Source organism: Erinaceus europaeus, chromosome 2 (genome assembly GCF_950295315.1).
Source record: "Erinaceus europaeus chromosome 2, mEriEur2.1, whole genome shotgun sequence".
Classification (NCBI taxonomy): Eukaryota; Metazoa; Chordata; class Mammalia; order Eulipotyphla; family Erinaceidae; genus Erinaceus; species Erinaceus europaeus.
In genome coordinates, this window is record NC_080163.1 from 111,989,358 (window position 1) to 112,013,495 (window position 24,138).

The window sequence follows — 24,138 nt, forward strand, 5'->3', positions numbered from 1 at the left end:
AATATTGACAATCTTTACTGTTATAGAAGGGTGACCTCATTCTAAAACAGGAGTGGTCCACAAAATCTCAGGCCCCAAATTTGTACCGTTCAGGGACATGCCAGCTTTGTGAAAATTTGACCAACAATGTCTCTTCCAGTGAAACCCTTTACGACATCTTGGACAAACCGTACGTGGCTCCTGGCTCCCTGACTGAAGGCAGGGTTGTCCTGACTGGAGGTGGGATTGCCCTGACTGGATGCAGGATTGCCCTGACTGGAGGCGTGGTAGCTCTAACTGGAGGTGGGGTTGCCCTGACTGGAGGCATGGTCGCAGCTTATCTGGACATTGGTTATGCCAATGTCCTTGGCGACCACACTGAAAGCAGGCCCCGTTTTGATTACATGGGGTAACTGCTTAAACCTGTGTCGTAGCGGGTGCCCAATAATTGCCTGATGTAAGTTCCTGTGTCGCTAAAATCCAATTATCTGGGTGTAGTTGTTTAAGATTAAGGCATGCCTGATGGAACTGTGGTATCATGCCATCCCAGACAATAGAGCGCAGGAGTAGAGAGCGGACGTCAGGATTATAAACCTTTCTCTCTAAGTTTGCCCTCACCCTTGAGATGAAGCTCGCTAATGATTCATCAGTGCCTTGGCGAAGAGAGTTAATGGAAACTGACGAATCTACATTGGGTGGGGTCACCCTTTCCCATGCTTGTGTTGTGCAGATGCGTACCTGTTCAAAATAACCGGTTGGAAACCTGGCTTCTGCCTGCTGAGTTCCGGATTCAAATGCTCCTGCTCCAAACAGAGCATCAAAATTCCATTCTACCTGTTTGTTACTATTTTCCTGCAATTGTCTAGAGCATTCATCGCGGAAGCACACTGTCCACTGAAGGTAGAGGGGGTTTGGGAGTGCAGCACAATCCAGGTCTTTCCAGTCCTGTGGGGTGTTAAGGTGCTGGTAAAAACTCCTTAAAATGGACTTAGTGCATGGCGCATGAGTACCGTCATCCCTAACCGCTTGTCTGAGTTCTCTGAGTTCTTTAGAGGTATGTGGGTGCTACGCCTGAGGGTTTTGTCTAGAGGGGGCCACGTTTACCATGAAGGTGTGGATTTGGTTCGATGACACTGGGGAGAAAGCTACGGAAGTGGAAGGTTCCATGGAAACTGCTGTAGTGGCCGCAGGGGAAACTGAACACGTATCTACGGGGACAGAGCTCTCGGGGCAGACTGCACATGGTTTAAGGTCCTTAAATGCTGAAAAAAAATATCCTTTATCTCTTGTATCTCAGCCACAAGGTCTCTTAATGATGACGTATCAGCAGGGGGAGAATTTAGGGAAGCAGGAACCGGAACCGCTGGGTCAACAGAAGGCGGGCTTAGAGAGGCAGATACTGGAACCACGGGGTCAACAGAAGGCGGGTTTAGAGAAACAGAAACCGGAACTGGGCCGGCAGATTCAGCTGGGGGCGGGGTCAAAGGAGGAGCCTCCGAACACGTGTGCGTGTTGGTGGGAACGGAAGTTTTGGGTCTAGCTGCTGATCGCTTAGAAAACTATTATCATGTTTTGAAGGTAGAGTGGTGAGAAATTAAAGCTTCTCCCACCCTGCTGGATGACAAACAGTCTAGGTTCACACCAGAATAGACTTAGAATGAAGGAAAAACTTTTTATTGGCACAGTCATTGTTAACAGGGTGAAAGCAGTGGGTTTTAAACAGTGAAAGCTGGGTTCTTCCAAACTAGTTTCATTGTAATATAGAGGTTGGGCCAAACCACTACACTTCCATTTTGTTTAAAAAATGAGTACAGTTTTTCTGACTATTACTCTCATTCACATGATCAGTTGAGGTACACGAAAAAATAGGACTTCTGTTAAAAATCATACCCAGGCACAAGACCAAAGTGTAACAACAGTACAATCCACTCTACCCTGTCCCAGATGGAGAAAACTGTTTGCTAGGAAGTATACTGCCAATTTGTAGAAATTGGGCTACTGGCATATCTGCTTTCCAGGGCTTTGTGCCTGTGGTTCCCTGGAGGGTGTGGAGGGAGAAGCAGCAGGCACTAACAAGCTGCTAGGTCCAGGGGGCCTGGCTGTGTCCAGGCAGGGGTGTTTGCACATGGTAGTCAGGTCTGGCTCTTTGAAAAGACAGCTTGAGTGGTAGACATGAAGTTTGCCCCTTCATGCCCTGTCCAGAGCCTCATGCATCATGTGTTTGAGCTCAAAAAGAAGATGTTCCCACCTAACCCCATCTCATCCCCTGTCCAGGGTTGGTGGGTGGCTCTTTTTCTAGTACTGCTCAGTGCATGGGAGTCCAGCCACGATTTCAGATTCGATACCACAGTGGTCTTCGCCTCTGAGAATTTTAAATAAGCCTGGAAAACAAAGACAAGACAGATGCCCTCAAAGAATGCTCTGGGGCTAACCTTTCTTTGACATACTTGAACTATTTGCTAGAAGACCCTGGTGTGTGGTCCAGGAGATGGTGCAGTGGATAAAGCACTAGACTCTCAAGCATGAGGTACCGAGTTTGATTCCCAGGAGCAGATGTACTAGAGTGATGTCTGGTTCTTGTTCTTTTCTCTCTCTCCTCCTAACCCTCTCATTAATAAATAAAATGATTAAAATATATTTCTCCTTAAAAAAAAAAAAAAAGACCCTGGTGTGATAGCACCAAGAAGTTTGGGGCAGCTTGTTTGCCCAGCTCCATGTCCTGGGCCGAAGTATCATTTACAATTGACCCCACTCATCACCTTGTCTGGTCCATCCTCTCACTCTGAGCAGAGACACTGGCCACCAAGTCCTCAGCCTGTAACTGGTGAGCAGAGTAGATGCAACCCAGCAGGTCTGGCTCACCACACCCTCTTGTGGATGTGGACTATTCACCACTCACCTTTGTCCCCCCAGTCGATGTTCCAGGAATTACCAGCCAGCCAGTAGGGGGTGCCATTCTCTACCCCCCAGCCCAGGATACGGATGGCATGGCCTCCCATCATCTCTCCAGTGACATGCTGGTACACTCCTGTGAGAGGGAAACCATGAAGACTGAGATCAGGACAGTGCCGCCCCCGGGCAGGAAATGCGGTCCAGGGGGACAAGTTGGTCCTCTCCTTGCACAGTCAAAAACAGGAATTTTAGAGTTTCTACCTAACAGACTAAGTGGGAGAGAAGAAGTAAAGCCAGCCCCTCTGCCTAGAAAGGTGATCTCTAAGCTGGTCCTTGGGCGGAAGCCCCGCAGGTGTCAGGCATAAAGCTAGGATTTTGCCAAGAAAAAGTAATGAGTAGCTTTAAAGACTTCCCCAGAGCAGGGCCCCACATGTAGACTGATGGGGGGGGGGAGTGTGTGCATATGGACACACATGACCTAACATGACCTGCTGCTTATGGTGATGTGGGGGATTGAACCTGGGACCTGCGAGCCTCAGGCATGAGAATCTTTGCATAAACATTATTCTATCTCCCCTGCCCAGTTTCTATAACACCTCCCCTGTCCTGCTGGGTCCCAGGACCACCCCCATCCTGCTCACTCAGGGTTTATACACACCAGACTTGTACATCAGGAAGTCGGCATAGACGGAGAAAGCTGCCTCCACTGGACCGTTCTTGTAAATCTCGGCCATGATCTCCTTCTCGTTTGGGGGCACACTGTAGGAGCTGCACCCTGCAAGGGACCCCCTGGCAGGTGAGGCTCTGCAGGCCAGCACTCAGATATGAGCCCTTCCCAAGGGTCTCCAGCCTGTTTCAGGAACTTAGTCCAGCCCTGCCACAGGGGTGGTCCATCAGGATTCAAGACCAGGGTCTTTATTCTAATAGGCCTGGGAGGGTGTAGGACCCTGTAACACCTACCGTAGTGTTTATCCTCTTTGTAGGCGGGGCTGTAGCCAACCTCACATATCTTGTTACACTTGGGAGTGCTGCCCCCCTCCCCTGTGCAGGGAGGTCGGGACCCATTCACGTGGTGTTCGCAAGGAGGGATGGAGTAGGGTCTGCAACCTAGAGAAGCCAGGTGGAAGGAGTGTCAGTCCACATCCCTGGAAGTGCTGGCTAGCAAGAGCCAAGATGCTATGCCCCACTCCTCAGCCCTCTCCCATTCCTTTCACTTTTGTGGCCAATGAGGCAGAGGACAGACACTCACCCACATGGGAGTCATACAGGCCACCAGAGACCAGGCCATGCTTCTCCCAGAAGTTCCAGGCTCCAACAGGAAAGCCCCCATTACAACTAAGGAAATAGTTACTGGTTAACACCCTAAGTGGGACATTTAGGCTTCTCCCAAACCACTACCAGACAGTCCAGGAGTCTCATGGATCCCATAACTCCAACTCACCCTACCTCAACCCACCCCCAGTCCCACCAGACAGGTTCATGAGCCTCCAATCCCACTGCCTGGTCCTTTCTAAAAGGGGCTCTCCTAACCAATGCTGGGTGCTTCCTAGGGGCTCCTACAATGTGTGATAGTAGGAGCCTAGAGGCAGCTCACAAACTCAGGCCAAATGGAGAACCAAGACCAGGGTAGGCAGGAGTACCTAACAGCATCAGTTCTGAGTCCCAGCACCTTAGTTATAGAACATGAAACTGGCCCGAGGCCATCACATTTCCTTGTTCCACGGGAACAAGGAAAAAGGGTCTAAAGCTGAATTGCTTCTGAGGCTTCAGGTACTGCTAGTCCCTATAACCACTCCCCACCCCCCAGCTTCCCAGACAGCCTGGTTTACCAGTTGGGGGGGGGGGGGGCTAAATAGCTAATGGTTATGCAAACAGACTCTGAGGCTCTGAAGTCCTAGTTTCAATCTCCCACATTACCATAAGCCAGAGCTGAACAGTGCTATGGAGAATGAAAGAAAAGAAAAGAAAAGAAAAGAAAAGAAAAGAAAAGAAAAGAAAAGAAAGAAAGAGAAAGAAAAAGGGAAAGGAAAAGGGAAAGGAAAAGGAAAAGGAAGAAGGCAGGCCAGCTGCCACCTACAGGTGCCTACCATGTGCCCACACCTCAACTCACCCCTCCCCGCATTGCTTGCCACAGCAGGTGAGCAGATCCTCAGCTGACACCTCCACATTCACTTTCCCCATGGAGCTGATGCAGATCCGGTCAGAGATGGCTTCCACAGCCCCAAATGCCTATAGGAGGGACCACAGCACAGGACTGAGCACAGCAGTCACTCCAGAACTGAGTGTCTGGTGTCACCACACCACTCAGGGGAGGGTCTGGTGCTCAGCTCACCTTCTTAAGTGCAACAAACCAGCAAGGAGCTAAAGAAGTGATTCAGTGGGCAGAGCACAGGACTTGCAAGCCTAAGTTCTGAGTTTGATCCCCAGCACTGCACACAGCAGAGTGATGCTCTGGTTCTCTGCTTCTCTCATTACATAAGTAGAAGATAAGATGAACAAATCTATCCACCAAGACCTCTGCCTAACACCCGCTTCACTCTCATGGGGTTCATGCTGGGTTTTGAGCATAAATGAGCCAGCACAAAGGACTCAGTGTTACATTTTGTGTGTACCCCCTGGAGTGGTCAGACAATGTGATGTTGACCAGAAGTAAAAGACCACTGTTTAATGGGGACAATTTCATCCTGAGATGACAATGGTTTTATGTATAAGTGGTGACAGCTGGACAATGATGTGAATGTTCTTGAGCCCCACACTTGAAGTAATTCATGTGATTAAATGGTTAGGGACCAGGTGGTGGTGCACCTATGGTTAAGCGTTCACAATGTGCAAGGATCCAGGTTCAAGCCCCTGGTCCCCACCTGCAGGGGGAAGTTTCATGAATGGTGAAGCAGGTTTCAGGTATCTCTGTCTCTCTCCCTCTCTACCTCCTCCTCACTTCTCAGTTTCTATCTGTCTCTAGCCAATAATAAACAAAAAAATATATATTTATTTTTAGAAAAATGGTTAAATAATTGGTATCATAGGCGCTTTATAATTCGCACAGCTAAAGGTATAGACCAGGATGTCAAAACTAATAGTGCTACTGGATCTCCCTAATAAAGAAATTAAAAAAAAAAGCAAACAAACTAAAAGTGCTACTGATGGACCAGTGTCAGCATCCATCAGTGTCAGCGGCCACCAGTGTCACTGTCCCAGGCATAACTGCTCTTTCTAGAAGAATCCTGAGCTGGGTGGCCCCCTAGCTGGGAGTGAGTGCAGAGCCTGCACAGTTCATACACCACCTCAGGGACCTCGCCCTTGCTGGGATGGGCTCAGAAGTCTGTGCTGCCTGCCCCTCACATCCCCTCCTCCAGCTCTACCACCCCCTCCCTCAGTCACAGGCCTCACCCAGCATGACCCACAAGAACCCTGGTCTCGGATCTCCCTAATGGTTGGGCAGTTGGGCCACTGCTCACGGGCATCAAAGTTTTCGGGCAGATCCATGTCCTCAGCAAACTGCACCCTGGAGAGGAAGGAAGGAAGGAAAGTCTGTCATAGACTCTTCTACCAGCCACTGTTCTCACCTAGAAGGGAGTGAGCACACCTGTAGGCATGAGAGAGGGCCTAGAATTCTATAAAACAAAACACAGTTCAACTCAATTCCTCCTTCCCTGGTTTGTGTTTTTCAAGAGATGAAGTCACTGGGTCCTTAGTTTCTTGCTTCTCCCCACTACCACTCCCCACTACTAGACTTCTTTACTTCGGCCCCCTATCATAAAGGGCTGCTCAGGTTACTCATCCTTTTTAACAAGTAGAGAATGAAAGAGATCACAGTATTGACGTTTCCTTCAGGCCTAAGCATGGGTCTCGCACACTACAGTGCAGCACACTATCCAAGTGAGCTCTTTCACCTGTTTTTCATTACTGTTGTTCTGTTTTTGTTTGTTTCTCTTGGTCAGCTTCTTCACCTCTGTATGATGCCCATTCTCACTGTGACAGTCCCAACACTGTAATACTAGTTTCATGAAAGTGTCTGCTGCAGAGTCTTAGAGAAAAACAAAACACTAAGACAGGGTCTGTGAGCACGAGGATACCCAGTCATTTGCCTGCTACCCCTGGGGTCCAGACACCTGGAGTCACAACAGGCTGGATGGGAGTGGAACCCAGTCCTGCAGCTGGGGATTGGGGGGAGGAGTGTGGAGTGACACCACATCCTCTCCTTCCCTGGCCACCGTTCCAAATACATACTTGGTACATACTAACACATGCACGATCACAGAGAGGCAGCACTCACCTCTGGGGTAGCTTGGGTCCACCCAGGATGGTGCCACACAGCTTCTTCACATAACTCAGGTGCACATTGTAGAAATTGTGTCCCGCCTGCAAGAGAGCCACTCATGGCAGTCACTCACCCACCCACAGGCCTAATGAAGCTGGGGTTTCCTACCCAACTCCAGGGACAAGAGGTCAGTTGACTTGCCAGAGCTGCTAGGCACCGACTTGGACATCTGTGGCTCCCACCAGGGGCAGCTCCTCTGATATCAGGAGCTCCCCAGCCTGAAATGGCTTGAGCCTTGTGTTAGGACCCAGTTCCTGAGTCTTAGATCCTGGCTCTGGGGAGATGGGGGCTGCAGATGTTGATAAGCCTAAGCCACCACTCCCACCATGTGAGGCCCCTATCAAGCACATCTCCAGAGGAGTGGATTGGTGATCACAAACCTATCTTGTCAACAGTCAGACAGGTGGTCCTTGGAGTCAGTTAACTTTCTGAGTGTGGGGGGAGGAGGATACTGGGTTTGGCCCCCAACTCACCTGCCATGTGGTGTTTTGTTTATTCAGATAGTTGACCAGCTCATCTGACAGAGGTGGCAAGTGTGCCCCAGTCAGCAGCACAAGGCAGCTCAGGAAGGCCACCAGTGGCCACATTCTGGAGGCTAGATGTGTCCTGGGCTCACCTGCAAGGAGAGGATAGATGTCAGGATGCCACCTAGCTGGGGTGTGGGGTGGGGCACAAGCCCACATGTCCACTATGCCCAGGAGCTCCCAGGCTTCTTTGCCTCCAAGTCCCAGCTGTGCATACGGCACATAGGCCTATGCTAGGGACTGACTGCATTCCCCCAAATGCATACTGAAATGCAAGCCTCCAAAGTGATGGGATTGCAAGGTAGGGCCTCAGAAAGGGATTACATCATCAAGGTAGAACCTCCCTGAATGGCCCTGTTTTTTTTTTTTTTTTTTTTTTTTACCAGATCACTGCTCTGCTGTAGTTTATGATGGTTCGGGACATTGAACCTGAGGCTTTGGAGCTCAGGCGTTAAGAGTCTCTTTGCATAGCCATTATGTTATCTAACCCCGCTCTGGCTCTGTATCTTTATGAATGAGACCCTAGAGTCCAACAGGATTCCATTCCTGACCCGTAGAAACAAGGATTTTTGGAAGCCTCTCAGTCTGTAGAACTCTTGGCTCAGGTCCCTGAGGGTGGACATCAGAGATGGGCTGGTTCACAGACTGCTGTGTCAGGACCAGCTAGTGGCCATAAGCTGGGCTGCCCTGGCTATCACAGCCCCAGGCTGGTGCAGAAGAGAGAAGTCAGGTCTGCAGGCTCCATACAGAACAAAGCTGACCTGGTAGGGGCTGTGAGATGATGCCCCAGCCCAGCGGGAGGGGCATCAGGAAAGGGAAAACCCCCAGAAGAAAAACATTTCCTGACCTACGTTTTGATGTAAAAGCAAAATGCAAGTCACCTGATAGGCCTAGTGCCAGCCAGGCAGAGCTGGTTCAACCAGCAGAAAGTCCCCTAGAGCCTCCTGTGGTTCTTCCTAGGGAGGGCTGAGGTTCCACTTCCCAGAAGAGTCATGTGAACACAAGGCTCTCAGCTCTGACTCACTGCTTCCTTCCAGGCAAGTGGCTCTTAACCAAGACCTGTGCTACCCAGTCTAGAAGCAACCTTTGTCCCCAAATTGGTCACATGAGGATGACAGAGGCAAGGCTTTCAACATGCTGCCTCACACAGGGAGGTCTATCTGAGGCGAAGTTAAACACACCAGTGTAGAATGAAAACGGGCTGACCAAGGATGGTCACAGGTTCCCCATTTCCTTTTAGCTGATTTAGCATTTTCCTCCCCACTTTTTATTTCCAGCTCCCTCTTACATAAGGCCTGAAAATCTTCTCAAAGTACATAAATTAGCCATTTTGCTCAACTTGCATTTCCTCCCATGTGGAGCAGAAGCATTTCATAGGCAGGTAGTCTGCAGTTACTCTGAGTGCCCATATCCTTGCAAGTGCTGGATACTGGTGACTCCACAGATAAGTGCTGTGGGTGACAAAGATACCATACCTGAGGTTCTGAAGTCCCAGGCTCACTCCCCCACACCACCATAAGCCAGAGATTATGCTCTGGTATTAAAACCAAAAACCAACCAACCAACAACCAAAAACCCATGCATGATTCTCACAGATAGGGGCCGTATTCTGCTACCACCAAAACGTCAATATGCGGTACATCTCCTGTGTCATAGTCATAATGCAAATTGCTCTTCTATAGCCTGTAAAGTTCACCAGCACCGCCACCACCTTTCTCACTCCCCATTAAGGGCAAAGAGGGTGCTTTGGCTCTGTTCTTTCCAGGTCAGATCTGCAACCCCCGTTCTGAAATAATAAGTTCCTTTCTTTCTCTGCAATGGTGTTATTTTACTTAAGTTAACACTGAGTACTTCAGCAATAAGTCATCTGGAAGAATGAACAAGGAGAGCAGGAAGATGCTGGAAAAGAGCAGCCAGGAGATGCTGAGGAGAGAGTGGGTACTGGGTAGGGTGCATTTCCTGGCACGACATGCAGCTACAGTTTGAGCCCCAGCACCTCTGCGGAGTTGCTTTGGCTCCAGTATCTCTCCCCCCTTCTCAATTACTGAATAAAAAGTGACCCAGGACAGTAAAATTGCACGTCAGACCCCAGTCTCACAAGAAAAAAAGAGGTGGGGTAAACAGTAGTGTAGGAGCCTGGCCCTCTGGAGTGATGACTTGAGATAAAAGTACTGCTGACATAGAACAGTGAGACAACAGAACAAGCACTCATGTGGAGAGGTGTATGAGAAGGGGGGGGGCTCGGCTGGTAGTGTAGTGGGTTAAGTGCATATGGCACAAAGCTCAAGCAGTGAAGCAGGGAACACCCATTTGACAGCAGTCATTCCACTCCTGTCATTACATTTAAAAAGCCAACAAAAGGTATGTTTTTGCAATGGGAAACTCACTTCTAGAGGCCAGGTGGTGGCACACCTGGTTAAGCACATGTTATAATGTGCAAGGACCCAGGTTTGAGCCCCCATCCCCACCTGCAGGGGGAAAGCTTTGCAAGTATCTATCCAACAAACAAATATATTTTTTAAAAACACAAACTCATTTTCCACTATCCTTCCTTTCTGAAAGGGATTATGTTACAAGCTGTGCTCAACTTAGGAAGCACAGAAGCTAGAGATAGCAGAGGCCCCAGCCACCAAACTGAAGACAGAACTTGATGAGCTCAAATCCATTTCCAGGCTCCTGGGGACTTGTTGATCCCAACCCCTCTCCTGTCCAAGTCAGGGAAAAAGCTGCTCAAGTGATCCTGTGTCAGGGACCCAGGTAGGAAATGTGTCTTCTGGGCAGAAAAGCACTGTGTCTTTATTCTTATAATCAACCTCCTCCTCTCCACTCATCCCAAATACACACACAGGTATCTAACTATACATGTTCCAAGATGAGAGCCGCTCGTATGCACACTTGAGGGAGGCCTGCTCCCTGCACCCCACAAAGGGAGAGAACTGCAGGCCCGCAGCCCCAGTAGTACTACCTGAAGGATGGCTCTCCCTGCCTGAACGCCACCCACCACCACCACCACACACACCCTTATCCAGGATGATGGACATGGCTAGGAGGTCAGGAACCCCAAGGTCACCTAGCAGAACTTCCCATATTTCTAACAGAGTGACCCTGGGTGCCCTGGGGCTAAGCCAGACAACAGACTATGAAGTCACCAGCAAGTGGAAGTGGGACACCATTTATTTCCATGGCAACCAAATCTTCTAAGACTCCTAGGTTTGGTAGAGGTAGAAAAGCGGGCATCTCCTGTCGTATGCTTTACATTGGTTTGTTCTAGCCCTCCCCCGCCAAGAGAATTGGATCAGTCCTATTAATTTCGCGGGCCTGCTTGGCCCCGCCCCAAGGAACCCAGAGAGTGCGAGAGTTCCTGAGTTCCTGAGTCGGAGAGTTCCTGAGTTCGAGAGTAAGGGAGAGGGTTCCTGAGTTCCTGAGTTCGAGAGTTTGAGGGTTACAGAGTAAGAGAGTTACACAGTGGGAGAGTTTCAGAGGGTTCCCCAATAGGAGGGTTCCAGAGTTCCAGAGTTGGAGAGTTCCCGAGTTACAGAGTAAGAGGGAGTGCTTGTGCCGCCGCAAAGAGACAGCAGAGTTCTGTTTGGTGATTAGTTTGTCTTAGTTTATGAATCATTGTTCCTGAATAAAGAAATACAGCTTCCCTGCCCAGCCGTTGTCTCCGCGTCTCTGTTCACCACCGTGAAGCAAGCCAGCCCGGCCAGAGCCACCGAATTTTAACAACAATCTCCCACCTGCCAGAAGATCCAGTTCCTACACAATAGCTGCTTCCTTCCTGTCCATGCTCCCTCCCATTCATCTCACCTATAAGTCCTGTGTTCTCACCCTTGTCTTTGGCTGGACAGCTGCCTCCACTTTCTGTCTCCTCCACCTTCCCTGCTCATCACCTGTCCTGGAGCAGGTGTTCATGAGCTGGGGGCTGGTAGTCACATGGACTCAATGAGCACCCTTGACTGAGTTTCAGTTTCAGCACCTGTAAAACTGAGCCACGCTGTGTGGTCTGCACTAAGTCAGGAGGAAAAAGTGAGTGGGCAGAAGCCTCAGGCAGTTAAGAGGCAGAAAGGGCTCTCCCCTGGGAATATTCCAGCCCCACGCCTTCCCACCCTCCCAGTTTCTCTCCCTTCACTCTTAACTGCAGAGAATTCTAGCTCGGCTAAACCCCACAGCAGAGCAGACTGAACAAAAATCTGGGCTTAGTCTCAGTGAATTTCCAGAGGAGCTTCCACTTGAAGGGTCTGAGAACCCAGAGAGTACTAAGTCAAATCTTTCTTCTTTGGAGGGGAGAGGGAATAGGCAACCTCACTCTGGGAATACCAGCTTTTCTCCCCTTGACCCACACACTGGTAAAAACCACACACAGTGCTTAGAAGCAGCTATACAGGCTGGAGGTGGCACACTGGGTTAAGTGCACATGGCACAAAGCACAAGGGCCAGCATAAAGATCCCAGTTCGAGCCCCTGGTTCCCCACCTGCAGGGGAGTCACTTCACAAGCAATGAAGCAGGTCTGCAGCTGTCTATCTTTCTCTCCCCCTCCTCTCTCAATTTCTCCATCCTAGCCAACAACAAAACAACAAAGAAAGGTGGAAAAAATGGCCTCAAGGAGCAGTGGATTAGTAGTGCAAGCACCAAATCTTAGCAATAACTCTGGAGGCAATAAATAAATAAATTTAAAAAAAAAGAAGAGGAAAAGAAGAAGGAGGATGAGGAGAAGGAGGAGGAGGAGGAGGAGAAGAAGAAGAAGCAGCAGCAGCTGAGCTGTCAACCAGCCAGTCACAGGATCCCTGGTCTGACAGCAAAAAATAGCCACCAACTCTCACTTCCTTACTTTCTCAATTCAGAGTGTGGTTCTTTTAATCCCAGAAGAAAAAAAAGAACTGTAAGACCTGATTTCATGAAGGAAGAGGCACAAACACCACAGACTCATACTATGGACTAATGCTATTCTAGTCTCTGGACAGCTGGACCTTCTGGGCAGGCTGTGTCCACTTCACCCCTCTACCCCTCCCCTCAGTTAGTCCCTACTAAAACCAAGGGGTCCTCCATTTCTTTCCTATCCAGTCCCACACAGTATTGAACTGTTTATGTGAAAACACATTCCAGGGGCCAGACAGTGGAACACCTGGCTGAACTCATACTATACCATATGTAAGGACCCAAGTTCAAGTCCGCAGTACCCACCTGCAGGGGGGAAAGCTTCACAAGTGGTGAAGTAGTGCTGTAGCTGTCTTTCCTTATCTCCCCTTTCCTTCCCATTTTCTCTATCCATACCCCCCCCAAAATAGGGGAAAGGGAGATAGCATAATGATTATGCAAAGAGACTCTAATGCCTTAGGCTCCAAAAAAGTCCCCAGGAGTTGCGATTTGTCATGCAGGCACCGGATATTAGCAACATTGGTGGCCAAGAGAAGGAAAAATAAAAAAAGCACTTTCTACAGAAGGTGTTCAAAACAGGGTCCTTCATCAGGTGGGTCTCTCAACCACAGTATCCTTCCAAAGGTACTGGGAGCCCAGGCTCACTCGAAGGAGCTAGAATGGAACAAATTCCCCAATTAAAAAAAAAAAAGAGGAAAAATAAATAAATAAATACAATGGTTAATTAATAATTAACTAACTCTGGTACATGTACTGCCAGGGATCAAACTTGGGAACTCATGCTTGAGAGTTTTATCCATTGAGCCACCTCCCAGGACACAGGGAAATATAGTTTTAATAATAGGAAGGCATTTAAAAGAAAAAAAAAAAAAGGTCCTGCAACTCGAGAGCTGTGTCCTAGACAGTAAAGACGTCAGTTCTAGGTGCCACAAAGCTTCAAATAGGGTTTTCTTGGGTGTGTATTTTGACTCTTTCATAAAAAAATACATAAATCTTTCAAATAAAAAATTGTGGGGCTAGTTAGCAGGTAGCTCATCTAATAGACACATCAGTAAAATGCTCGTGGACCTGGGCTCAAGCCTTCAGGCACTACAGAAAAGCTTCATGAGCAACGAAGCAATGGTGTAGTGTCTCTTCTTCACTGCCCCTCCCTCTCTTGCCCTCTTATCTAAAGAAAGAAAAAGTCACCAGATGTGATGGAGTTGTGTAGGCACTGAGCCCCAGTGATAACCTTGGTGGCAAAAAAATAAAGAAACAAAGGAAGCTTCAACCTGGGAAGCTGAAGGGTTGGCTTCGTGGTAGAACTCTGAATTTCCAAGTATAAGGTCCTAAGTACAATCCCTAGCACCACATATGACAAGATGCTGCTCTAGCCTCCCCGAGGCTCTCAAATAATAAAAGTCCCCTTTCAAAAAAAAAAACCCTTTCATGGTTACAGAGCCCTCCAAGGAACAGAATCCCAAATCTGTACCAAATCTAAGAAGACACCTACAGCCTCTGTCCAGATGTTGCTGAATTCCTTCACAACTGGCTCTGAAGGGGAAAATAAAAGGTGGGGGTGGCTGCTACAATTTACCAATAGCTACAGACTATGGCTGTGGGGTCCCTACCAGCAGAGTAGCTGCAGACCTGGGAAGGCTGGAGTCTATGAAAGAGTGGGATCTTGCTGAGAGCTTGAGGGGTCTTTCTTTGCCAAGTAGACACGCTTTGGCCTTCCCAGTAGTTGTTCAGTGCCAGATTCCATCATACTGCCTTGATGGACAAGTCACAATGCAGACAGTGCAGTGGGGCCATCTCACACCCAGTCCGGATCAGCTGATAGACCTAGGAACTATCTTTTTAGATCTGTGTCACAGCCTTGATGGAGTCTCCTGCATGCTATTATGTCTCTGTTCTGCATGGGAACTGTTTCTTGGTTTATAGTCTTCAAACTTAAAAACACATCCAAAAAGCTATGAGATGACTCAGCAGATACAGCACATGCCTGGCCAAGCTGAGGCCCCAGATGCAATCCTCAACATGAGAGAGGCGCTTTCTCTTCCTTTATGTAAAGGAACAAAAAATAAAAAAGGTTCCTCAGTCACTACTTGTCTCGCACTGTATGTAACTGGAACATGCCCTCACTAGCTGCTGTCCTCTCCAGATAGCCTGCCTACAGCTGGACACCACCCAGTCACTGCAGTGTGACCTGGATAAAGTGCCTACTGCACCTGGGGTGCTCAGATCTGCACCAGGGGGTGGGGGAGCACATCCCCCCCATGGACACACTCACCTGTTAGGCCACTCAGATGTGCTGCTCCTGCTGCCCACCCAGCATTTTTTTTTTAATTATCTTTATTTATATACTGGGTAGAGACAGCCAGAAATCAAGAGGGAAGGGGATGACAGAGAGGGAAAGGCACCTGCAACACTGCTTTATCACTTGTGAAGCTTTCCCCCTGCAGATGGGGACCAGGGGCTCAAACCCAGGTCCTTGCACATTGTAACATGTGCCCACCCATCCCCAGATCCCCCAGCATTCTTCTGCCCAAAAACAAGTGACTACTTCCCTCCAGGCATGAGCCTAGAAACCCAACCACCCCAGTGCCCACAACAGAACATTTGCTTAAAAATTGGTCACAGCAGCCCACATCCTGGTGTGGAACGTACCACTAACCACCTAGGGTGAAAACAAAGAACCCCGGCTGGTGTACTGCATCAAAGTAAAAGATTCTGACTCACCCTACTAGGGAAAGAGAGAGGCAGACTGGGAGTATGGACCGACCAGTCAACGCCCATGTTCAGCGGGGAAGCAATTACAGAAGCCAGACCTTCTATCTTCTGCAACCCACAATGACCCTGGGTCCATGCTCCCAGAGGGATAGAGAATGGGAAAGCTATCGGGGGAGGGGGTGGGATATGGAGATTGGGCGGTGGGAATTGTGTGGAGTTGTACCCCTCCTACCCTATGGTTTTGTTAATTAATCCTTTCTTAAATAAAAAAATAAATAAATAAATAAAAAATAAACAAAAATAAAAATAAAAAAAAAGAAATTATCTTTTGCTATCCTATTACCCATATTAGTTTCTGGAAAAAAAAATAAAAATAAAAAATATTTATTTGTTTTCAAAAAAAAAAAGTAAAAGATTCTGGGGTGGGGGTGGGGTTGAGGTCCTGAAACATGATGGCAGAGGAGGACCTAGAGGGGGTTGAACAATTATGTGGAAAACTGAGAAATGTGGGGCCATGGTGGCACACCTGGTTAAGTGTATACACACTATAGTGTGCAAGGACCCAGGTTCAAGCCCTTGATCCCCACCTGAAGGAGGAAAGCTTCATGAGTGGTGAAGCAGGGCTGCAAGTGTCTTCCTGTCTCTCTCTCTCTAGCCCCCCTTCCCTCTCAAACTGTCTCTATCCAATAACAAATAAATAAAAATAAACTTAAAATCTTATAAAAAGAAAACTGAGAAATGTTACACATGCACAAACTAGTGTATTTTACTGTTGACTACAAACCATTAATCCCCCAATAAAGAGAGGAAAAAACTAAAACAAAGAACCCAGCAAGGTCATCTCCAGCAAGAACTGTTGTACTGCTTCAAAACAAGATGGTCAGGGCAAAGTGCAGTGAAGAGACTTCCAGAAGCTTTTGCTCACCAGCACTGACATGGAGACGTTGGAGGTGGCACCAGGCCTCCGTGTCTTGGTTTCAAAGATGGGACACACATGCCTGGGTTCTCAAGGGCCTCAGGTCGACTTCACTAAAACTTTTAGAAAATCCCCGAAGGGTCCTGACAAAAACACTATGCAGCCACAAAAAGCAAGTTCCAGAAAGGCCTGGCCTCTCGAGTCCCAGGGCCCTTGGGGAGGGATTTTCCCTGAAGACTGTTGGCAGGGGGAGACCTGTGTGGCCCAGTTAGAAGCAGGCAGCCCCCATGATGCCCTGCCACCAACGAGACAGGTCTCTCTCACTAGAGTAACCAGATCCCAGGACCTAATACCCTGGAGAGAGAATTCGTCTTGTTCACAAAAGCATCCCTTTCTGGAGGAAAAATGACAACCTCCCTACACTGAGACAAGTTGTCAAAGGAAGGTTTGAATATTCAGCTGTCAACATTGACACAGTTACTCAGAAGGGGACCTAACCTTGGTACCTGGGGGTGGACGAAGAATAAGTAGCCAACAATAGGAGACTCCCAACCTCTATCTACACTGTCACCACCCTGGAGAAACTGAGCACATGAGTGCCCAGCATCACCTCCCCAGGTCTTGCACAATTGAGAAGCCACATGACTTGTGTATGTGAGCACATTCTGCCCAGAGCCAGGTCAGCAGGGCACAGGGTCAGAGAAAAGTTAGCCGACTCCCGGGGAGAGCTAGCAGAATCTTGACTTACTCTCAGTGGCATCTATCTTTGTGACATCTGTCCCCTCCCCCAGCCCTGAGGTAACTTTATGTTATCTTGAAAGCCAGGACAACTGATCTGTGGGTTCAGTGGAGGCTATAGGCCTGCAGGCCACATAGTCAGTTGCTTGCAGCTTGTCTATGGCTGCTGCTTTACAGGTGGAGGGAGTACGGTGGACAAAGAACAGGAAACCACCTCCCTCAGTGGTATCCCTGAGCAGGAACAGAGAACTGCCAAGATAGTCCCATTCTATGAGAAGCCCACCTCCAGAGTAACCCCAGGTATGTATCTGAAGTGGATGTGACCCTGCCACTCCCCAGGCCTCAAAGATAAAATATTAGAAACAGTCTCTGCAAAGAAGACTTGTAGGGGCCAGGCAGTGGCACACCTGATTAAGCACACATATGACAGTGTACAAGGACCTGGGTTCAAGCCCCTGGTTCCCACCTGCAGGGAGAAAACTTCACAGGGTGAAGCAGGGCTGCAGGTCTCTTTTTCTCTCCTCTCCCTTCTTCAACCACATTTTCTCTTCTGTCTCCATTTCTCTGTCTTTATCCAATAATAAAAATTAAAATTAAAAATTAAAGAACATCTGCAAAGACTAGACATCTAGGTTCAAATCTACAGAAAACTAAAGTAAGATGGTTGCTTGTGAACTCATGAAAATCCACAAAATACTCTCAGATGAACAACTCAAAAGAATTAAATATGAATTCCTGGTCATGAAAATCAAAAGGGGGGGGGAGCACACACACCAATCCATCAGATTAGGTGGGGTAGATAGCAAAATGATTATGCAAATAGATTGATGCCTGAGGCTCCAAAGTCCCAGGTTCAACCCTCTGCCAGAACTGAGAAGTGCTCTGGTAAAAAAAAAAAAGAAATTTATAAAAAAAAATAATTCATCATAAAGTCTGGAATAGCTCATGGTAGTACACGAGGTGCACAGCCCAGTACAGTTGTCAGCAGCCAGCAAAATGGGAGATGCTCATGCCTTAGGACCAGTGATAACTACTCTGGTGGCTTTTACCCTGAAGAAACCTCTGCAGGTATCTGAGAGATTAAGAATGGCTGCAGTGCTATGAGCAACAGTGAAGAGGTAAAAGGTACCTACTTGTCCCTCCAAGATGAATGAACTAGATCTGCCTCTTTCCACTCCACTAGTTCATAAACAGAAGTGGAAAAGGATACAAAGTTGAATAATGTTCTATCAAGTTCAACAACGGTTACAAATTGATAGGAAGTGTTCAAGATATCCTCTAAAACAGGTACAGAAATACAAAATAATTAACATTCTATCAAGTTCAACATTTACAAATTGATAGAAAGTGTTCAAGATATCCCCTAAAGCAAGTACAGAAATACAAAGCAGAGAACAGCTGGAAAATACAGTTCTCTCAGGGTGACTGAGACAAGTACCCTGGAGCCCAAACATCTGCACAGTCACCATCAGCAGCAGCCTGCAAAGGGAAGCTGAATCCAGGGAGTCCAGTCCCCTTCCTCTCAACCCCACACAGAACTGAGACTTGGATGGGGACAAGGCTTGAGGTAGAAAATGAGGTTAAAAAATGTTACCCAGGGAGGTAGAGAAAGGTCAGGAACCACAGGACCCATGCTGCAACACACACACACACACACACACACACACACACACACACACACACACTCACACTCCCAGGAGGCTCCGGGTATGGGATGTGCTAAGCTAGACCAAGAGATGCTGATGGGCAAGTAGACACCTGCCTCTGTGTGTACAACACACACCTATGAGTGCCTCCATGGGGGCCATCCACTTACTGGCCCCCAGCTCTCTTTAGCCTGATCCCTATGAAAGCCCCACTCTCATCTTTCCTGACCTACAAAAACATCCATTCTGTTGAGTCCCACCTTCTTTATTTCTAAGACTTTCTTTATACCACATTATCAACAGCAGGCAGCAGTCATTGCAAGTCCTCACTCCTAGAATATTTCAGACCACCTCTCCAGAGGACAAAGTCATGAGCACAAGGAAAAAGAAAAGGAAAAAAAAGGGGGTGGGGTGAGAGATAGCACAACGGCTGTGCAAACACTCTTAATGCCTGAGGCTCTAGGGTCCCAGGTTCAATTCCCCACACCACCATAAACTAGAGCTGAGCAGTGCTCTGATAAAAATAATAACAAATAAAACTTTGGGTGGGGGTAGATAGCATAATGGTTATGCAAACAGACTCTCATGCCTGAGGCACTAAAGTCCCAAATTCAATCCTCTGCACCACCATAAGCCAGAGCTGATCAGTGCTCTGGTTTCAAAAAAAAAAAAAAAAAAAAAAAAAAAAAAAGGTCCGGCGGTAGCGCAGCAGGTTAAGCACACAGGGCACCAAGAGCAAAGAGGGGCGTAAGGATCCCGGTTAGAGCCCCCTGTTCCCCACCTGCAGGGGAGTCGCTTCACAGGCGGTGAAGCAGGTCTGCGGGTGCCTGTCTTTCTCTCTCCACCTCTCTGTCTTCCCGTCCTCTCTCCATTTCTCTCTGTCCTATCTAACAACAAGGACAACAATAATAACTACAAGGGCAACAAAAGGGAATAAAATAAAAATTAAAAAATGTTAAAAAAGAAAATTCTTAAAAAAAAAACAAAAAACTTCCCCTACTTAGGAACACTCCTCCTGTCCTCAGTCTCCCCATTTCAATCCAACAATCAGATACAAGGGTTGGGACCCCTACAACATGGGTCCAGCCTAGGGAAGACAGGCCAGGCGCCCAGGACCCGGCAGATTCAGCCTAAGCCAGTCTCTCATCCTCACGCCTAACCGGGTGCTGCCAGGTCCAGCTGTCTTGCCCCTCAGTCTGGGGGATTTCTGGGGCCAGGCCAGTTCTGACCTGGGTGACTTTCCCAGAGGCCTGGGGAGCCTCCGGACTCCTATCCTATCAAGGGGGGGGAGGGGCAGGCAATTCTGGAAAAAAGGAAGACCCTTCTCCTGGCACCTCCTACTTGCACAGGGTCAGGCTGCCCAGCCCCGTTCTCTGCAAGCTCCCCAGCTCACCCCGCCTGGGTGGCCTCCCTGGCTACACCCACATCTACAGTGTCCAAGGGGGGTGCCCAGAGCCTGCGCTCCGCCCCGCACGCTTCCGCCCGCGCCCCTCCCCCAGGCTCCGGGAGCAGAACTTGGGCCGCGCTGCGGGGACCTGCAGCCCCTGCCCACACCACGAGTCAGCAAGACGGAGGGGGGGGGGATTGCCCAAGAGACAGCCCCCCCCCCCCAGCCCCGGAAACCCGCGGAGCCCGGCCTGGAGGCGAGCCGAGGACGCGGCCCGTGGAGCCGCTCAGGCCTAATCCCCGCAGCTCATCCCAGGCTGCTTCAGGCTCCGCATCCCTTGTCAAGGTCACCGCCCGCATCTTCAAGGTCACCTCGTCCGCTTGCGGGCACTCACCGAGCTCTGCGAGCGCTGGTCTGCAGCCTCGAGTCCCGAACCAGAGCCTGGACCCGCCGCCGCAGCCTATTTACCCGCACGCCCCGCCCCCGCGCCACGTGACCCCGCGCCGCCCGCCCAGTCCCCAGCCCAGAGCCGGTATCAGCCCGGGCTCCACGCCCGCCTGCTCTGCTCTCATCCTGAGCTCTTAGTCTGTGCGTAACCCCCGCCCCATTCCTGCCCCAAGGCCTCCAAGGGGACCCTCCTCTCTCTCCCTGCCTGCTCTCTTCTTTTTGTTTATGTTTGGTTTTGGTTTTGTTTAATCATGTAGTGGGTTGAATTTTGTTTGAGCACTGCTCAGCTCTGATTTGCGATGGTGTGAGGAATAGAACCTGAGAATTCTGAGCAGCAGGCGCCAAAGTAGTTTCTGTTTGTTTGTTTTGTATATCCATACGCTATTTCCCTCCCACTCCCTACTAGTCCCCATTCTCATGCTTTGTTCCTCCTGAGGGCTCTTCAACATCAGCCCATCCCAGGCTTCTTCGGTCAGCCCCTCCAGCACTTCGCCCCCGCCCCAAGTCCTCGCCCTCCCTCTGGAGACCCTGAGCTCAGTGACCTATGGAGATCTGTGAAGTTAGAGAAATTCACAGGAAACCCACCAGCCCCCTCCTGGCTGAATCAGTTAAAATTAAAATCAATTAAAATTCCCAGGACCCTTGTCCCTCCTTTCCCACACAGGCAGCCCCCTAAAAGGCCTTGGCTAACTGCTTTATTTGGAAGACCTGTCTGTAAAGTACTCAGTGTGGTGAAAGAATGACATGAAAAACTCCAGTGGGCTGGAAGCTCAGACTTCCTGCAGGGGGAACTCCCAAAGGCAGAGAGAGCCTGCTTTACCTTCAATCCTTGGTGAGTGCCAGGGCATGGTGGGGCTCCCTGGATCTCTAATGGTGTCTCTAATCCTCCTGGCCAGCCTGAAAGGTAAAATCTCCACTCTATCCAGGAGGCTTAGAGGAGCTTGGTGGTGTCCTGGGCCTCCTGGCACTAAAGTAGCCTATATCTGCTCTCTGCCAGTCTGCAGAGGCCTGGGTAGCAGCTGGCACCCACCCCCATCAAGGCCACCCACTGCCTCCTGTCTGGTCCCAGTTAAAGAGGGGAGTAGAAGGAAAATCACAGTGCACCAGTGGTTGGTTCCTAAACCACTCATGTAAGGCAGAACTGGGGTTAGAGGGGGAGGGGGATGTAAGAGACTCTTGCTCCAGTCTCCAGTCTGCAGATCACCTTCCAAATGAGCAGTAAACAGCTTCACTTTCTCTAGTGGAAGGCAAAAAAGGAAGCCAAAATGTGGAAAACACCATTAACAGAGTATATCTCTCCATCTCTTTCTCCCCCCCCCCCCACACTCACACCCTCCTTCCTCTGTCTCTTTCCTTATATCCCTTTGTCTCTCTCCTCATCTTGGTGTAACAAGACACTCCACTCACTGAGTGCTTTACCTGCATTAACTGCACTTGATGAAGTTTTGACTGGGTGCCATTAATGTGCTGGGAATCACTTCTGAAATAAAGAAATAAATGCTTGCAGCCAGAGTGGACCTTCACCCCTCTTGGGATATATAGAAATGCTTCATGGAGAAAGACACACTCCACATTCCTTTTCCTGGCTGGCTCTGACTCTGTGTGAGGAAAGTTTTTTTTTTTTTTTTTGCAAGAGTTCCAGGTTCACAGAGGGGAGTAAATCCATATATGTTTACTGAGTGAATGCATGGATTAAATGGTCCAGTAGAGATTTGATACATCCTACCAGGTGTGGAGGTGAACTCATGAACTAATTCTCAGATTCTGCAGAAGGACCCTGTATAGGCAGAACCTACGGGTTTGCTGAGCTTCTGGAAGTGGCCTGGGTAAAGAGCCCAGGGAGATGAAGATTACACAGCCTAACAAAAATGTGTATGTAGATGTTCATTGCATAGTATTCATAGTAGCCACAGCACTCTTCTGAAGCCCTAGCAGATCAAGAGGTCAATGTGAATTTGTAAGGACATAGTTTTCAGACCATGGCTCTGTCCTGGAGAGAGGGCAGCTTTGGGATCTTCTGAAACTAGCAGGTTGTTTGGATACATGAAGCCTTCTGATTGTGGGTATCTCAACAGATGCTGGGGGGGCAGTTATTTCTTCAATGGATGTTTACTGGGAATCTATTATGAGGAAGGTGCTAGATTGAGTCCTGGGAGTTAGCAGGGAACTGTGCTGTAAGCCCTACTTAGCTGGGTGACAGTTGTGTTAGTAATAAAGGTAAACTGTCTTGAGCTAAGAGAGAGTGTACCTATTAGATCATGTACTTTAGCATGCCTGAGGCCCTGGGTTCAAGTCTTGGCACCACATGTAAACACTATGGATGTCTCCAGAGGACCTTCATGGATGGTGGACAAGTGCTGTGTGTATCTCCCCTCTCTGTGATTCTCTCTCCCTCTCCCTGAAATAAAGAAATGATTGACCCAGGGAGGTTGTCCAGCTATGGCGTTGCACATGTGTGAAGGCCCTGGGACTGTGCCCTGGCGCCACATTAATGTTTATCTTTGTGCTATTTCATGCCTTATAATGAGAAGTAATACTTATTTAGTATTACCTCTAATTGTGCAAACAAATATCTGCATCATTTGCGCATATTATACTGGTTTGGTTACCTTGATTGACCTTCATAAGACATCCTAAATGGTTGCATCTACTTCTTGTCTGAAGGCAGGCATAAGAGGGTTCCTCAGTCCCTGTTAGGATCTCTTAGAGAGTGTGTGTGATGAGGGTGGGACACATTAGTCATGTATGAGCTCTCATCAGAAGCAGGCTCATACCAATCATAGTTAATTTCTTATTAAACTTAGAAACAAAGGGGTCAGCAAAATAGCTCACTTGGATGGTGTAATGCTTTATCACATGTGAGATCCAGGTTTGAGCCTGGTGAAGCTTCACTGCATTGAAAGAAGCTTTGGCTCTGCGGTCTCTGTTGTGTGTGTGTGTGTGTGCGTGTGTGTGTTTGTGTGTATATACGCATATGTGTGCACCTCTTTGGTTCTATCTAAAACAAAAACAAAAAGCAAAGTTGGAGACTAGAACAGCCAGGAAGGTGGCACAGCCGTGGATTATATGACTTCTATGTATTATATAAGGCCCAGAGGTATATCTTGAGCACTGCATATGGCAGGGTGATGTTCTAGTTCTCTCATTCTGTCTCTTTCTAAGTAAATAAGGGGACTAGATGGTGGTGCAATTGGTTGAGCATAGACACCACCATGCTTGAGTACCTGGATTTGAGCCTCAGCTTCCAACTCTGCACCTGCGGGGGGGGGGGGGGGGGAGCTTCAGAAACGGTGAAGCAGGTCTGCAGGTGTCTATCTTTCTTTCTCCCTCTCTCCCCTTCCTCTCTCAATTTCTCTGTCTTAATTTTAAAAAAGGCCTCCAGGAGTGATGGATTCATAGTGCCAGCACCAAGCTCCAGAGATAACCCTGGTGGCAATTAAAATTAATTAATTAATTAATTAACAAATCTTTTAAAACATAAAGTTGGAAACCAGAGACGGTTGGCTGGGGAAGGCCCTCTGTTTCGTGATGTCACTAGGAATCAGGTCATTTCTGCACATGAACCCAAGGGGAAGAGGAACATGGGGAAGGGGAGCACTTGGAAACCACATGACTCTTTATACGCCAATCCGGACAGGATAGTGTGTGTTTTCACAGACTTCCCACTGATGCCAAAGGGCTGGGGACACAGCTGAGTTCT

The 24,138-nt window shown here is 48.6% G+C and overlaps 1 protein-coding gene across 1 annotated transcript; it reads right to left on the reverse strand.

Annotated features, from left to right (window-relative positions):
* Nucleotides 1-1,637: 1,637 nt before the first annotated feature.
* Nucleotides 1,638-20,520, reverse strand: CTSB (cathepsin B). Its single transcript, XM_007517224.3, has 10 exons — nt 20,386-20,520; nt 7,666-7,808; nt 7,148-7,233; nt 6,262-6,376; nt 4,982-5,100; nt 4,121-4,206; nt 3,832-3,978; nt 3,530-3,646; nt 2,879-3,007; nt 1,638-2,360 (listed from the first exon to the last, which is right to left on the reverse strand). Exons 2-10 carry the CDS (start codon nt 7,777-7,779, stop codon nt 2,275-2,277), a joined length of 999 nt encoding a protein of 332 aa, XP_007517286.1. The 5' UTR covers nt 7,780-7,808; nt 20,386-20,520; the 3' UTR covers nt 1,638-2,274.
* Nucleotides 20,521-24,138: the final 3,618 nt, after the last annotated feature.

Bases quoted from the DNA above. Each gene is read 5' to 3' on its own strand.
- CTSB (XM_007517224.3), bottom strand. From the start codon at position 7,779: ATGTGGCCACTGGTGGCCTTCCTGAGCTGCCTTGTGCTGCTGACTGGG. The intron at 4,207-4,981 runs GTGAGTTGAGGT...CTATTTCCTTAG, and splicing joins GGCAAGCAATGCGGGGAGGG to TTGTAATGGGGGCTTTCCTG. The intron at 3,979-4,120 runs GTGAGTGTCTGT...TGGCTTCTCTAG, and splicing joins CCTGTATGACTCCCATGTGG to GTTGCAGACCCTACTCCATC.